Source organism: Pan paniscus, chromosome 13 (assembly GCF_029289425.2).
Source record: "Pan paniscus chromosome 13, NHGRI_mPanPan1-v2.0_pri, whole genome shotgun sequence".
Classification (NCBI taxonomy): Eukaryota; Metazoa; Chordata; class Mammalia; order Primates; family Hominidae; genus Pan; species Pan paniscus.
This window is the reverse complement of record NC_073262.2, coordinates 89,331,651-89,348,589: the sequence shown is the minus strand read 5'-3', so window position 1 is coordinate 89,348,589 and position 16,939 is coordinate 89,331,651. Positions and strand designations below refer to the sequence as shown.

At 33.6% G+C, this 16,939-nt stretch overlaps 1 protein-coding gene across 2 annotated transcripts in view; it reads right to left on the bottom strand.

Annotated features, from left to right (window-relative positions):
- Positions 1-16,939, bottom strand: part of ITGAV (integrin subunit alpha V) — a 107,202-nt gene that overhangs the window by 10,850 nt on the left and 79,413 nt on the right. For both annotated transcript variants that reach the window (XM_034954624.3, XM_003823516.6), the window contains exons 16-26: positions 15,307-15,365; positions 13,608-13,762; positions 10,844-10,981; positions 6,214-6,281; positions 5,414-5,561; positions 4,826-4,918; positions 3,253-3,332; positions 2,800-2,880; positions 2,254-2,359; positions 1,104-1,262; positions 212-325 (exon numbers count right to left, since the gene is read on the bottom strand). In XM_034954624.3, coding sequence (XP_034810515.1) covers positions 212-325; positions 1,104-1,262; positions 2,254-2,359; positions 2,800-2,880; positions 3,253-3,332; positions 4,826-4,918; positions 5,414-5,561; positions 6,214-6,281; positions 10,844-10,981; positions 13,608-13,762; positions 15,307-15,365 — 1,201 coding nt within the window. The remainder of the gene's footprint in view (positions 1-211; positions 326-1,103; positions 1,263-2,253; positions 2,360-2,799; positions 2,881-3,252; positions 3,333-4,825; positions 4,919-5,413; positions 5,562-6,213; positions 6,282-10,843; positions 10,982-13,607; positions 13,763-15,306; positions 15,366-16,939) is intronic.

Sequence of the window (16,939 nt, the reverse complement as noted above, 5' to 3'; positions counted from 1 at the left end):
GTTTTATTAGCCATCTACAAAAATAGATCATTTGAAGAAAATATGTCATTAATCTGACTAGGAAAAAGGAAAGTAAGAGGAATGCATGGTATAAAAATAAATGTGGTTGTTCAAGCACAGCTGTTGTTATTTTTGAAATGTTCTTTGGCGTCAGTTCTATAGTCACATATTTTTAAATGTCTATGGTGCACATATTTGAAATGGCACTTACCAAAGTGTGAATATCTCCTTCACTGAGGGCAAGATCCCGCTTAGTGATGAGATGGTCCCGCTCACCTTGCCCAGCAACCGTGTCATTCTTTTCAGTTGTTTGCAAAGATGAGATCTAATGCAATCACATTAATAAAATGGTGGTAAATGATAATGAAAAACATTTTACATCAGCATTTTGGTATAAACTCTTAGATATGATTAAAAAATAGTGAATGAAAATTTAGTATGACAGAATATTTACCACTCAGTATATAGTGAGCAGTAAGGACAGAAAATAAAGATTAGAGTCTTTAATATGCACCAAAAAAGTTAGCTCTCCCTAACCATTATTTTCAGCTCTTGCTTAGCTAGAGTGGAAACTGATGAAACATACAGAAATGGCCTGAAATTCCACAGTACATTTGTGATGTCAATCATGGGTATATCTTTTATTTTGTTTCTTCACCTTTCCTTAGACCATATTGTATAATAGTTTCTAGTGCACACCTATGATGGAGATGACTATATCCAAAAGTCAAGATCATCATGAGTAAAATGGTATAGCTTATCCCAAAGGTAGAAATTTTAACAACAAAACACCCTTGATGTGATATTATGCCCTGAAGAAACAACAATGTGATGGAGCCAAGGTCAAACTGAGTCACTGAAGGACATCTCATGAGGCTCAGTAAGCACTCCATGAAGATGTGGTTCACTAGATGTCACAGAATCAATTCTTACCCATTATACAAATGAACTTATCCTAAGTGTACTGCTTATGAACTAAACCAATTTTTGCAGAGTGGGTTTTATATTAAAATAGTTGTTTTATTTTATGAATTTCTTTTACAGGTTTAGAAAGAAGGCAATGAAATATCATTGTAATGAAGAGCTGCTATTAAGCATATTACCTTAATTCTCAAAGGGTTGATCTCCATATCTGAAGTGCAGTTCATTGGTCCATCAATATCATAATGAAGGATATACAACAGAGTGTTATTATTATATTTGTAAGGCCACTGAAGATGGAGCATTGCCTTGCTGAATGAACTTGGACCATTGTTTCTCAGCTAAGGAGAAAAAAGAAAATGTATCTACACCTTGGGCAAAAATCTATTCCATAATCCTTCCCCTACATCAACTTTAGAAATCATGTTAGCAATAGGTTTTAAATAACAGCAATTTCCACGGTTAACCTCTAATTACAATGTGACCATTTTTATGCAAAAATGATCAAACTCAACATTTGTCTCTAACACAGAGTAATATGTGTCAGGATAAAAATATAAACAAGGTTGGGCACAGTGGCTCATGCCTGTAATCCCAGCACTTTGGGAGGCCGTGGTGGGCGGATCCCTTGAGGTCAGGAGTTCATGTCCAGCCTGGCCAATGTGGTGAAACCTGTCGGTGAAACCCTGTCCCTACTAAAAATACAAAAATTAGCTGGGCATGGTGGTGCACACGTGTAATCCCAGCTACTCAGCAAGCTGAGGCAGGAGAATCGCTTGAACCCGGGAGGTGGAGTTTGCAGTGAGCTGAGATCGCGCCACTGCACTCCAGCCTGGGTGACAGAGCAAGACTCCACCTCAAAAAAAAAAAAAAAAAAAAAATATATATATATATATATATATATATATATGTATATATATGTATATGTATGTATAAACAAAAGGCAAAATATTTAAAAGTTATTAATGAAGGATGACAAAGAAAATTTCTTCCTATAGAAATAGTTTTGATTATTTGCCATAGGTATTTTCAATTTTTAGCCAGAACTACAAAATGCCCATGAGAAAGTACCAATGACATTTCTTTTATTCAAGTAGAACTAATTGATTTTAAACAACAAATTATATAAACTGCTTTATTTAAACAAGTCTATCTGTCAAATAAAAATGAATTTATGTATAGGGAAAATATTCAAAGAAATCTCTGACACATACTTAACCAATGTAGAGTTTACATAAAAATTACATAGAATTTTTTTTTTAAAGTAGCTTAGTTGTTCCTCTCTTCGTTGGCTTGCTCACTAGGTTTGAGTAAAATCTAACAACTGCAAACCTCATAGATGTGCTGAACAACTGGCCCAACATCTTCTTCAGTCTCAGGGTTCTCCTTGTGCTCCCAGTTTGGAATCGGAAGAAAGATATGATCAGGACTCGAGACTCTAAACAATGACCAAAGAAAACCTACCATGAATATCAAAATGATATAGTCAGTTCATTTTTAAAAGTACCCCATATTCATTACTCAAATAAATAAAATTAGATCTAATTTTAAAAAATACTTTAAAAGAAAACTAATGAACACACACATGCACAAAAACTGCTCTTATGAAATGTACATGTAACAGGTGAATTGACAATTTGTGTAAAAGTTCAACAAAATTATTTTGTGCATGTTGTTGCCATGTCTTGTTCCTTTTGAGGATCACCCAGTATTGGGGGTTTGGAACATACCTAGGATTTTATTTCTACAGAAGCTAATGCCCTAGTAAAACCACCACTAAACATGCAGGGTCTACTGTCTAGAAAAGGTTAAGGCCTGACAGTTACCTTTAAAAAGCAATCATGAGAATGAGATACTCAACTAAGTATTCATACTGACCCTCTTATCTCAACTGCAGCTAAAACAGCAAGGTCAACTTTGTGAGATACAACTGGGCTTACTTTGTCAAATAGGTTTGAGCTGAAAAAGAAAAAAAAAAACTTAAAAATGAATTATGCATAACGACCAAGAACATACAGAGGCAAACGCAGTGAAACTAAAAATTAACAAACAAAAGAAACAAGTGTAAAGCTTATATCTCAAAATAGTTATTTTCATTAACACTTAATTCCAAGAAGATGAACATTTTCTTTCTGGATTTTAAATTTTGTTTTACAAACTCAAATCTGACAATAAAATTATTCTTATAATGTAAATATTGATTTTAAAATGCTATAATCAAGCAATAAAATTTAATCTGTGCTACTTTACATTTAAAGTATATTACATAGTATATTTACAACAAATAATATTTATTTGATAGTTATAAGTGAATATAAGTTGTTTTCATACCTTTGGATTTGTAGGTCAAATTTCACAGAAGTATCCATCTCTGACTGCTGGTGCACACTGAAACGAAGACCAGCTAAGAGCTGAAGGAGAGAGGAAAAGACAGTAATGCTAGTCAATGTCTAATTAGCAAAATTTCAAATCCAACGTCTAAATAAAAAATAATGTTCTAAAATGGGGTTTTTCTGAGCTTACAATAAAACTGAACAAAGATAATTAAATCTTATTTTCTATCAAACCTATTTTACTTAATATACCTAGGCCAATCCATAAGAGAGCCTATTTAACAACAATTATTAATCATAATTATACCTCCTTATAATACTAACCATCTTTCTAAAAAGTGCAAAAGTAAATGTTTGTTGATCCAGTGAAAGTCTAGCAACTGGGTACAATAATTTGATAACACGAAGCTAACAACCAAAGTATGTGCTGTGTTCATAGGCCAGGAAAGAAGAAATGGATGGTTTACTAGAGTAAGGGAACATGGCTAAAGAAGGCATGAGTAGGGCCACAACCAGAATTTCTCCACACACCTCTCATAACACTCCCAACACCAAATATCCTAATTCCTGCAGGCAGAAAATTGGTAGATTTTAAATAAAAGAATTGAACCACCAGGTACAAAAAAGAAGGCTTCTTGGGGATCACACAAATGACACAAATGACATATAAAAACAGTACTTCCTGGGCACTGCCTCCCACTCCACAAAACCTGGAGCTGGCTACTTGTAATAAGCAGAAACTATATAATAACCAGAAAGTTAGAGAGAATGAGAATATGAGAAAATAAAAGGCATGCTCATTGTTAATAAAACATTGAATACATGTGAAAAACTGAACTTAGGGTAATTTGTTCAAGTTCTCATCCCTAAGATACCGTACATCTAGAAATACTAATTACTTGTAATAGAAAACATACTAAAGAAATATGGAATATTTAGACCTGTATTACCACAGATCTTCAAAGTACCAGTATCAATATGTCATTAAATAAATTCTATTGAAAAAGTCACACAGCATATGCTGCCATTTTGTCCTTGCTACTAGAAATTCTACAAGGTATATTTTGTTTACTTTTTAGAGGATTCGGAAAGCAAGCCATTGGCTGCTTCTTTTCAAGCTCCTGGGCACCCTGCTCCACCATCTGAAGGGGAGCCTGATTCAACTGACCTTCGCTTTGATCTCTGTGTGGGGCCTGTGATGGAATCTAGCTCACCTAGGATTGACAGTCTTGGTAGTTGCCAGAGTAGCTTTTCAGGATCCATTAAGGCATCAGTGTAAAATAGCAAAAATTATTATTTCAGTCCCTAGTTTAAACCACGTTCTCATCCATTCACTAAAGTGAAGGAGGCATAAAGAGCAGCTGATTGCAAACCGTGTAGGAGCACAACCAATTGTTTTCCTATCTTAGTTAAAACTAAGCAAAACTCTGCTAATCATTTAACTATTATATCGAAACCAATTTAAGGACATTGTTTTGAAGTGTTTATTTTTAAAAATTACTATGAGCCCAGAGAACAATATGCTTTTCTATTTGCCAGGGAGAAAAATCCGTTTAATTAAATTGTCTTACTTGAGTTCCAGCCTTCATTGGGTTTCCAAGGTCACATACCACCTGGCGAGTTTGGTTTTCTGTCTTAAATGCACAGGAAAGTCTTGCTAAGGCCTTTGATAGACCAAAAAAAAAAAAAAAAAAAAAAAAAAAATGGATATGAAAGGAAATAAAGTATCACACAGTTGGATATTTCAGTTTCTTGTCCTAAGCAAATAAATCTAGTTGAGCAAACCAGGAGGTAAGGAAAAAGCCAGAATTGGGTACAATTGCCACATGGAAATGCAGAAGTGTTTCTGAAAGATCCCTAGAGGACTACCATACATAACCATACAGCCTCTGACAAATAATTTGATGGACAGGCTTAGACACTTTATCTATCTAACCTTGTTTCCAGGCACTTAGCTTGCAATTCTAAAAATGTCAAATCAATGCATTATGCAAAGTATTAGGCTTAAAAGGAATTATGTAAGATAGGCACTCCATTGTCTATCAATTTAGCCTTAGGTAGAATAGCTAAGCTTGTGCTGCACTAAATAGGGGAAGAGCTCATTAATGTTAATAAGATCAGTGAGTGCATTTCAATTTTTAAAGAGGCAGCCTGCTTACTTCATTGTTTCGGACAACCCCGATGAAATCAGCCTGCAGTGGAATGGAAACGATGAGCTCAGCTTCATAGGCACCTTCTCCTTGATTCTGAGCCTTAACAATCAATGTCAGAGGGTTGTCATCCCCAATATAGATCTTCTTTTGATCACTACAAGTTAACAATACAAATCCAGACTGAGAAAAAAAGACTACATGGGGAAAGTATGACTGTTCAAAGAAACAAGAGATAAATACACAGCACTGACATGTTCAACAGTGTCTCAAGGTATTTTAAGACTACTTCACAGCTTGATAGAAAACAGAAAATAGCACACTGGGTGCAAATCGAATGCTTCTCTCAACAAACATTGATGCCACTAATATATCACTATCATTCATATCTATTACTGAAGTGAATTACATGTACTTTGTAATTCCCCAATATTTTTCTAAAAGCTAAATTAATCACGTGTCATAATTCTCACAATATTCTTTATAATTCATATGCCTTACAAAATGGTAAGGATATTCCTTGAGTTCAAAGAATGTCTACGATGAAGTGTATCTTTAAAATGATACAATATTACTTTGTGATATTACCCAAAGTTGAATGGTAATAACTCTTTCAACCTAGGCAACTAGTGAAAACACAGTGGCTATTTTCTTTAGAAGCTCAATATTGATAGTTTTAGTGTTATAGAAAATCAGGCATTACCCTCCAGGATAACTAATTCTCGTTAAAATATGTTAGTCCTTTGAATAGAAAAATGTGCCCTTCCATTTAAATTTCTTACTACATTATTATTTCAAGCAAAACTTACCTATCTACAGAAACTTCCAGCTTGGGTTTACAGACATTGTCTTCACCACAGTCAAGTAGAATGTGAGCCTAGAAAAAAACATTTTATTTTTCTACATGAAAAATACCAATGCAGGTGGCATAAGCAGTGTTTATCAATATCTATGTGGTTAAGCCTATATGTACACATGTATATATTTTCAGATACTCATCAGCTTGTTTGTATGCAAAAGAGACCATGGCCACTTATTTTTAAGCAGGTCAGTGTAGCCAGTCAAGAATGAGAAAGAAGAAAAAGATTCATAGGATATGATACAGTTCCTTGGAACCTTTCAGTTTTATCTCAGATTAAGCTGTTATCATCTTTGAATGAAGACTGGTGTAGAAAAGCAAGTAATAGCCAAGAAATGAGGCTTCATTTTTACCCTGCTGCTAGTTAAGTTGTGAGATGTTGGGCAAAATAGACTCCCTTCTAGAGTTTCTCATTATGGACTGTGCCTCTACCAATATCAGGAAATAGGGCTGTAGAGGATAAAAGAATAAGGAGCTGTAGATATTCAGCAGCAATTCAGACAGGCAGAGAGACCAAGGGGCAAAAGAAACTGGATAAAATGAGTTCAGCATTGCATGGTCATTTGGAAAAAGATGAAGGAAAAGGAACTTGAAGCATTATAGTTAACCAATCAGGGTAGGTGAAAAAACAAAGACCTGAACTTTTTCCCCACTAGATCTGGCCAGGAGAATGTTCCAGCTAGAGCAAAATGGAAACACCCAAAAGAGAGAAACAGTGGGAAAAAAGCAGAGGAGCTGGATAGGATGTGAAAGAAGAAACACAAAAATTAAGAAAAGAATGGAAAATAAAGATGAGGCCATTTTTGCTTTGTCTACTGGTAACATCCAAAGGGCTTCAAGCACAGAAGCAGACAAAAAGAAGAGAGAAAAGGATTTAAAGGAAAAGAAAGATAGAGTCCTTTAAAAAAAAGGATGATGATTGTAAACTTCCAAGTCACAAGGAATGTCCGGAATTAAGGCTTCAACATACACATTTTGGGGGAACTCAGTTCAGCCCTTAACAATATTTAAAATATTGTCATTTTTACATGGAATCAGTTAAAAATTATCAGTGGAATATTTTGCATTCTGTTTCTTACTGTCTTCAAAATCCAGAATGTATTATATACTTTTAACACATCTAAATTCAAATACTTAGGTTTTATTAGAAATTTTCTTTGCATTTACAATTCATATAATTCACAGTTGAAAATGTAGATTCAAATACTCAAGTTGTTCTAAACTTACTAAAAGTTTTGCAGTAAGAGAATTAAGCATCAGCTTTTAACGTTAAATTAATTAAAATTAAATAAAATTTAAAAATCAGTTCCTCAGTGACACTAAGCCCATTTCAAGTGCTCAGAAGCCACATGAGGCTTGCAAGTGGCTATATATTGGACAAAGATTCGTAACTGTTGTTTTAATTTGAAGGAAACACAAAAATATATGTGAATTAATTCAATTACCTAGATATAAGCAGTTGCTATAAACCTTTTTAAGAAAGGACTATTAGAAGAACTATATGGTGATTCTTTACATCATGCCAAATATAAATCAACGCTTGATTAGATCAGGAAGAAAGTGTGGACTTTGCAGATAACAAATTAACTAGTGATAAGGTATGTATAACATTCCCAGTTAGAATGTTAGATGAATATCTTAAGTTTGCAATGAGACATATGTATAAAATATTAATAAAACTGTAATATAGAGATATTTGGCTGATATCACTCTATAGGGGAAAAAAAGGACTTAGCTGGCATTGAAGCAGCCATAATATTAAAATATGCTGTCAGGAAAGATAGTTTCAGAAATGGAAAAGCAATGTCTTCCATGCTCAGAAAACCAAGTCTCTACAGTTATATATGTTACATCTTGCACAAAGTAAGAAATTAATATGTATTTGAGGCTGGGCACGGTGGCTCATGCCTGCAATCTCAGCACTTTGGGAGGCTAAGGTGGGTGGATCACGAGGTCAGGAGATCGAGACTGTCCTGGACAACATGGTGAAATCTCATCTCTCCTGAAATACAAAAAATTAGCCGGGCGTGGTGGTGGGTTCCTGTAGTCCCAGCTACTCAGGAGGCTGAGGCAGGGTAATCGCTTGAACACAGGAGGCGGAGGTTGCAGTGAGCCAAGATTGTGCCACTGCACTTCAGCCTGGCAACAGAGCAAGATTCCGTCTCAAAAAAAAAAAAAAAACTTAATGTGTATTTGAATGAAAAAAATGAGAGAAAAAAACCCAACTCTTTCTGCAGAAAGCACTAAATCTCTAACACCAAAGGATTAGGGAGCAGAAAGGGAAACATTAGAACTGCATTGTCCAATATAGTAACCGCTCGCAAGCCTCATGTGGCTTCTGAGCACTTGAAATGGGCTTAGTGTCACTGAGGAACTGATTTTTAAATTTTATTTAATTTAAATTAGTTTAATGTTAAAAGCTGATGCTTAATTCTCTTACTGCAAAACTTTTAGTATGTTTAGAACAACTTGAGTATTTGAATCTACTTTTTCAACTGTGAATTACATGGATTCTAAATACAAAAAAAATTTCTAATAAAACCTAAATATTTGAATTTAGATGTGTTAAAAGTATATAATACATTCTGGATTTTGAAGACAGTAAGAAACAGAATGCAAAATATTCCACTGATAATTTTTAACTGATTCCATGTAAAAATGACAATATTTTAAATATCATTAAGGGCTGAACTGTGTCCCCCCAAAATATATAAGTTGAAGCCTTAATCCCCAGTATCTCAGAATGGAACTGTATTTGGCAATATGGTCTTTCAAGAAGTTATTAAGTTAAAATGTCTTTAAGGTGGGCCCTAATCCAATGACTGATGCTTAAAAAGAGATTAGGACACAGACACACACACAAAAGGAAGACCATGTGAAGACACAAGAAGGTGACTGGTGACTGTCTACAAGCCAAGAAGAGAGGCCTCAGAAGAAATTAGCCCTGCTGACTCTGGATCTCAGACTTCTAGGCTCCAAAATTAGGAGAGAATCAATTTCTGTTGTTTAAGCCACCCATTCTGTGGTACTTTTTTATGACAGCCCTAGAAAACTAATATAGATATATTTTTAAAATAAATTTCACCTATACCTTTTCTACCTTTTAAAAAAATGTTGCTAACCAGCAAATTAAAAATTACAATTAAAACTTTGTATTTCTATTTGACAGCAAAGAGAGAGTGCATGGAAGAGTTTGTAACGTAACCAGTGAAATGAAGCATCCATTTTAGAGAAAAGGAAATGATGAAAATGGTGGGGTAAGTAATTAACATAAAAATAAGAACGAATAACAAAGCTAAGAATGCAGAAAGAAACATACCTAAAACTTAATAATGTCACTGATGGAACAAATGTAGGACACAGAGGAGACCAAAACAAATTTTTTTCAAACAATGAAGAATGAGAATAGGTGGGAAAAAAAGGAAGTCAAATATTACTGCAGTTATTCTTGCCCTCCAAGGGTTTCAAAAGTTAGCCTACTTGATTAGCTGGTTTTAACATGGTATTGGCATTAAAGAAATTGGATGGGGAGTTTGGAAAATTAATCAAAAGTAGTGATAACAATGATAATAAAAGATTTCTAAAAATTTATAAAACTATAAACAGAAAATAACCATAACCCATATATGAAAGCACATAATATAAAGTGACAAGTAACAATTAACTTTCAAAGAAAGTATAATACTGAATGACAGACATTAAGAGGCTCAGATGGTCATTATTAAACTATTAATCAACATAATATTGTGCATTCATTAAAAATAAAAAATGTAAAGAATATAAACACAGAAGTATAGTTATAAGTTCTGTTAATGAATACTAGAAAATGGCACATATACTATGATTATTAATGTACAGGATGAAATATGAAATTGTTAAAATATAAAAATTAGAAAAGACTTTAAAAAATATTTTAATTTGCCTTTTGCTACTGTCACATATACAGAAAACAAACCAAAAAAAAAAAGAGCTTATGGGATCTCAGAAAGACACACAAAAAAATTATAAACTAAATTTAGGGCAAAGAGTTATGAAGGAAGAAATATTAATGTAAAAACATGAACATGTAATTTAAAAAGGAGAAATAGTAACTAGAATTAACAATATTTAAATACATTACACATAAGATTTTCTAAAACTAGAATACCACCTATCAAATTTTGTTGCTTTCTTTGGTTTTCTGAAAAGAATTATTTATTTACTATATACGCACTTTTTAAAATTAAAATATCAAAGATAACATACATATCAAATATATTTAGCAAAATACTAAAATACTATGTAAACAAACTGGCACTTTGCTGTTCTCCTTGAATTATTTTCCTATTTCATGTATATGAAATGTCTTTCTCTGTATATCTCCATGTTGAGTGGCTTTAAATATCTCTGACTTGAAAATTCAGATTCCCAAAAAAATAAAAACCAAAAAGAAAATAAAATAGAAAATTCAGATTCCTAAACTTCTGACTTTGACTAAACATCTATCAATGTGATAAAGGAAATCTCCTCTAATATTTAAAAACATGAATTGTAAAAAAAAAAAACAAAATATCACATTAGTGGTAAACTGAGTACAGTACCTGTCGACTAATGTTAGCAGGCGTGAACTGGTTAAGAATGGGTTGCAAGCCTGTTGTATCAGCAGCTGTTCTATAATCCAACCGATATTCCATAAAAATAGTAATTGGAGTGAGTTTGTCTCTAAATTCAGATTCATCCTAGAAATGGAAATGCTTTGAATTAATGTTAACATCAACCTAAATTATCTGGAGAAATCCATAAGTGCACATTACAAAGCCAGCTGTATTCATCCCTGAGCCTTCAATTCTAACAACATTCTCTGGAAAATTATACTTATGTAGAAATAGAATATCCAAAAGAAGATTATCCTTATCAAGTAAGAGCCTTTAGTCAATTTTTGTTTTACAATGTACTATTTGATTCACACGAAAGTACGAGACATGTTAACAACATGAGCACTCAAACACACACACCCAACATAATAAGAACATTATTGATACTGCTTAAGCTACCCAAATACTTCTTTCTCTTCCTCCCTCTGCATTCCTTCTCAATAGGATTACATGTAGTCTTCTGTGACTTGCTTTCTGTCCTACACTCTTAAGATCCATCCATTCCATTGCATGTAGCCTACGTTAATTTTGTACTGTTGAGTACTATTTCATCATGTAAATATACAATTCATTTATCCATTCTGTCAAAGGCTATTTTGATTGTTTATGGGTTTTGTTTTTGCTATTACAGAAATTGCTGTGATTATTCTTATACATAGTGACAAGTATATTTGTCAGTTCTGTAGTACCACATTATTTTCCAAAGTCTTCAAAACAATTCACACTGCCATCAGCAATGTATAAGAATTCTTAATTCACATCTTGACCAATTAATAGATATTGGTGGACTTTGTTTAAATGTAAGATTCTATTTCTTCATAGTCATAACTTGGGGTATTTGTCTTGCTTCTTAAATCTTGAAGTTTTTTAAGTTTACTCTAAAACCTTTTTTTGTACTTAAGACAGTCACATATTTCTTCTTTAATCTATTCATGTGGTAAATTACATTTTTAGACTTAATATTAACCCACTCTACGATAAATCCAACTTGGTTTATGTATCTTTTTTTACAAACTGCGAAGACTTATTTGCTTATAATGGCTTAGTCATTTTACATCTATTGTAAGACTAGAATGAAATTCTCCCTTCTGGTACTATTCTTGACCACTCCAGGAACCAATTACCCTAGTTTCACAGATTGACTTTGAAATATTTTGGTTTTTTTATTCTTTCAAAGAGCTATTTAAAATTTAGAAGTCTTGTTCTTGAATGTTTGATAGATATTGCCTACAAAACCATCTGAGCTTTGTCGTTTTGTAAAGATTAACTGCCAATTCTATTTGTTAAGTGTTTAGAGGATTATTCAGGTTTTGTTTCTTCTTATGACAGTTGTATTGTTTTTCTAAGAATTTCCATGTTTTGTCTAAAAGTTTTCCTATGTACTGGCCCAAGGTTATTCAAAATATTCTGTTAATTCCTCCCTTATCTGTAATGTCCCATTTCAATTCTTAATTTTGTGGTGTTTCTTTCTTACCTTCATTTTTTCTTAACTTTCATTTAAATTAAATAGCATTTAAGGCTATACATTTATCTTTACATTCTACTGTTGTGATAGCCTATACATTTTGATGTCACATTTTCATTGTAATACGGTTGCAAGTAAATTTCCATTATGATCTTGTTTTTGACCCATAAGTTATTTAAAAATCACACTTCCCAATTCCCAGTTGATCTTTTTGTTATGGATTTCTAACAACTGCACTGTGATACCATGTATTCTATAAAATTAGTTTTTGAAATTTGTTTAGACTTCCTTTATGGCCTATGCATGGTCAGTTTTCATATTCTTTAGTTGTTAGGTGTAGGTTCTATATAAGTCTGTTAAATCAAGTTCATTAATTATGTTGTTGTCTAAATATTTACTGATGTTTTTGTCTTGTTTTGTTTTTTCCTTTAAATAAAATAGAGTCTCACCCAGGCTGGTCTCAAACTCTTGGCCTCAAGTGATCCTCCTGCTTTGGCCTCCCAAAGTGCCAAGACTATAAGCTTGAGCCACTGTGCCCAGGCCCTTTATTTCTTTAAACATTTTATACAAATTTGTGCTCCGTAACTGGTCTTTGCGGGTCTAAAATCTGATGCTTCTTCTAGTAGCTTCTGTGTGTGTGTGTGTGTGTGTGTGTGTTTAATGAATTCATATTTGATCAAACTTAACCTGTGGAAATCCTGGGGCCCATACTGGATTGCTCCCCTTCAGCAAGGTTTTACATTTGGCTCTTGCTGGAATCAGGATGCACCTCTGTCGTAAGAACACTTAGCCTTATACAACTGTCGGAATTCCTGTGCTGGTGTCTGCAATTACCACCTGCCCTCTCCTTAGGCTTCATCCTTTGCCAGCAACTCTGGCTCATATATTTGCTTATAACTCACAATTCAGAGCCACTGGAGTTTTTTAGTTGATTGCTCATTTTTTTTTTTGGACTCTGGCGATTTCTTTTACTGTCCTGAAAGTCCAGTTGCATTTAGGAAATATGTTTATCATAATTTGTTCAGTAGTATTGATGTGGAAAGGCCATTCGGAATATCCAATCTGACAGAAGTAGAAGTCCATCATTCAGGTTTGACACTTTACAAAGCTAAATTTCCTTTGTGTATTTTTCTGTTTTTCCTTTTGATCTAACACTAATTTACAGAAAGTGAAAATCATTTAGATAAAAAAGAAAAACTAATGACTAAAAAGGAACAACAAGGTAGCAGAAAAGTTAGCTCTTACCCGCAGATACGCTATCAATTCCTCACACTGCATCAGTCCCCCCCTTGAAATAGTCATGTTCTTGGAGTGACTTGGGGACCTGCTGTAGAGAAACAGTGCTCGTCGAATTGCTCCCTTTTGCTTGAGTTTATCCAAAAGAAGTTCCACCTGGAAATCTATGTAAACCAAAGGATTTATAACCAACATATTCTTTATGGACATCTATCTATCCTACTCTAGAGTTTTCATGTAAACAGAGATCTTTATTCCTTAAGAAGTAAATTGCTTCTAATTAATTTAAAATGTCATTACATTGTAATGAGACTACAACATATTAATTCTGAAAAAATATTTAATAATAATTAAATAATTAATCAAACTTTCCCTAAAGTAATGTCATAAATAATTCCCCAAAAAATGATAGTAGTAAGCCAATTATCAGACAGGAGAAATGCTATCTTTTAATTTAAGCTGAGAGGAGGAAATCCAGAGGATGAAACATGTGAATTAAGACTTCCACCATAAATTCAAGTAGCAAGAGTCTTGCTGATTTTGATTAAGAAGTATTTGCTCATATGTACTCATACCATCATATTAAACACTATGATGAATGAACAGTTTGCCCCACTTGAAACTCCTGCTTCCAGTGAAGCTATCATATCAAACTGTCAGATGAATATGCCTTCAGGAAGCAAGTGATCAAACAGAGTTAAATACATCAAGAATCATTGTACAACAAGGATGTAGCAATTAGGATTACTGCCTTGTAAGATTCAGTTCTTTAAATAGTTTCTTAAGAGAGTGCAAATCTTTAAAACCAGAATTCGTGTCACAAGTTTCTCTAAAAGGTGACCTTTATTTCAAATTTGGGTGAATACCCAGGGTTATTTTGCTTCATGTTCTGTTCTACTAGGCCATATTGACCTCCACGCCGTTTCTCAACCACTGAGCACATTTTCCGCTTCAGGCCTGCTGAAGCTGCCAGTTCCTCTGTGTCAAACACTCCTCCACACATCCCATAGCTCCCTCATTTCCTTCAGGTCTCTAGTGAAAAGTTGTCTCCTAGGGAGACCTTACTTGGCTGCCCTATGTAAACTTTCACACACAAACACACACCCAACAGTTTCAGTTTCTTCTCTGCTTTACTATCATTCCTTACCACTTGCCATTAACATACTGACAAACCCTGGCAATAATTATTTAGTACTCCTATCTTGCCTATCTTGCTCTCAGGACCACATCAACCATTCTAGGAAAAGAAGAGTAGAGTTTGCTGTGTGAATTAAATTGCATGACCAAAACTTTTTCTCCTCCTTCTCACTATTTCTAAACCACCTCTACTCCTGAGATTGCTTGGGGCTGCTCAAAGACATAAAATACAGACTTCTCAGCAGATCATCTACTTATAAACCATAATATTCATATTTCCCCAGAGTTCATTATGTCACATTCGTAACTGCTTAAACTTCTAAAGGTCATATTTACCATTCTGTGGGCTATTTAGCTCATAATGTCCATAAATAAGTGTATTATTTTTGAATTAGCTTAAGGGTTACCAAAGAATATAATTATGTTGAAATCTTAAACGTCTTTAGGCATAAACATTCAAATAAAAAATTATAATAACAATTCAAGTAACTATTTGAATATCTTAAAATATTTTTTAAGTGCTGTGTATGCAGTATCATTAAAATAATATGATTTTTCGTAGAACACTTACTAAGTTTCCTGGGAAGTACTCCTTTGCCATCTGCCTTTAAGCAGAACCTAACATTAAAACTGTGGAAAAATAAAAAACATACATAAATTCTATAATTCAGTTTAGACATATTTTTATTATCACCCACATCTCATATTTCTAATACACAGTTTGTATTGTGAAGCCTTACATCTTTCTTCATGTCTTAATATTATTCTAAAAACATGAAACTATATATACTAACCTAACTCATCCTTCAGTAATTTAAGCACATTTCCTTTCATGGTACCTTGATGAGAAAAAGAAAAATAATGTCCTAACTTTCTCTCAAGCTTATAGAACCTATTGATAAATCTAAATGAGGGGTATGACAGTTCAGATTTTTTTTTTTTTTTGAGACAGAGTCTCACTCTGTTGCCCAGGCTGGAGTACAGTGGCACGATCTCGGCTCACTGCAACCTCTGCCTCCTGGATTCAAGCAATTCTCCTGCCTCAGCCTCCCAAGTAGCTGGGATTACAGGCATGCACCACTACACCCGGCTAATTTTTGTATTTTTAGTAGAGACAGTGTTTCACCACGTTGGCCAGGCTGGTCTCAAACTCCTGACCTCTGGTGATTCACCCGCCTTGGTCTCCCAAAGTGCTGGGATGACAGTGAGCCACTGACTGTGCCTAGCCAACGGTTCAGATTTTAAAAACTGTCTCATTGATAAAAGGACCCACCAAAACTTTCTTTAATTAGCAACCTCCTTTACAGCAGTGTTCTTCACAATTTATTAGCAGGTTTTGAAACCAGTTTAATGGGTTGTGTTCAGCATCTTAAGAAAAAATTTTTAATAAATAAATAAAACTGATTTAGGTATCAAAGGTAAGTACGATTTTCTGAAATGCTTGATTTAATTACTTTCATGTGTTTATAATGCAAAACGTATTTCTTACTATGTGCCACACTCAAAAATCATATGATGTTACTGCTCTAGTTAGTGCATTTGAAGCCTTTGAATTACTAACATAATTAGAAGCAGATTATTGGCAACTTCACAGAGGTATGCAGGGTAGAAAAGCAGTAAAACTTACAGCAAAATCTTGAAAACAACTTCATTGCCAGTTCAATAAAAATGAAGACCAAATATTACTGAATTTTTAAATGTAATCCAATTAAAGAAATGAAAATTTCAAAATTTTAATGACTATAACAATAATTCAAAAATATTCAAAAACAAATTCAGGAACAATATCTTTAATTGGCTCTTTTGAAGTAAAACTTTTTTAGGCACCAATCATTTTCTCCTTGATCATAAGTTCTCTGCAACTCGTCTGTGTAAGTAAGGAACATGAATAGTGTTTACCAAAGTGTGAACTCATGAATGACTACTCATGGTGATTTTGGTAGTATATGGGTCAAGATTTTTCATTAGTTTTATATTTATATTGATATGTATGAGAAAGATACTGGTTTCTACATTTTGCTTTTAAATACTGTGAAGTAAAGCACGAGACAACTTAAAAAATATCTATAGTGAAAATAGAGCAAAAATTACTGAAGTAGCATAAAATGACAAAGATGAGAGAAAGAATGGAGTAGAGAAGAATTCAGACATTTAACTTATGAAAAATTATTATATTTTTCTTTGGAAACTAGTAAAGGAATAAG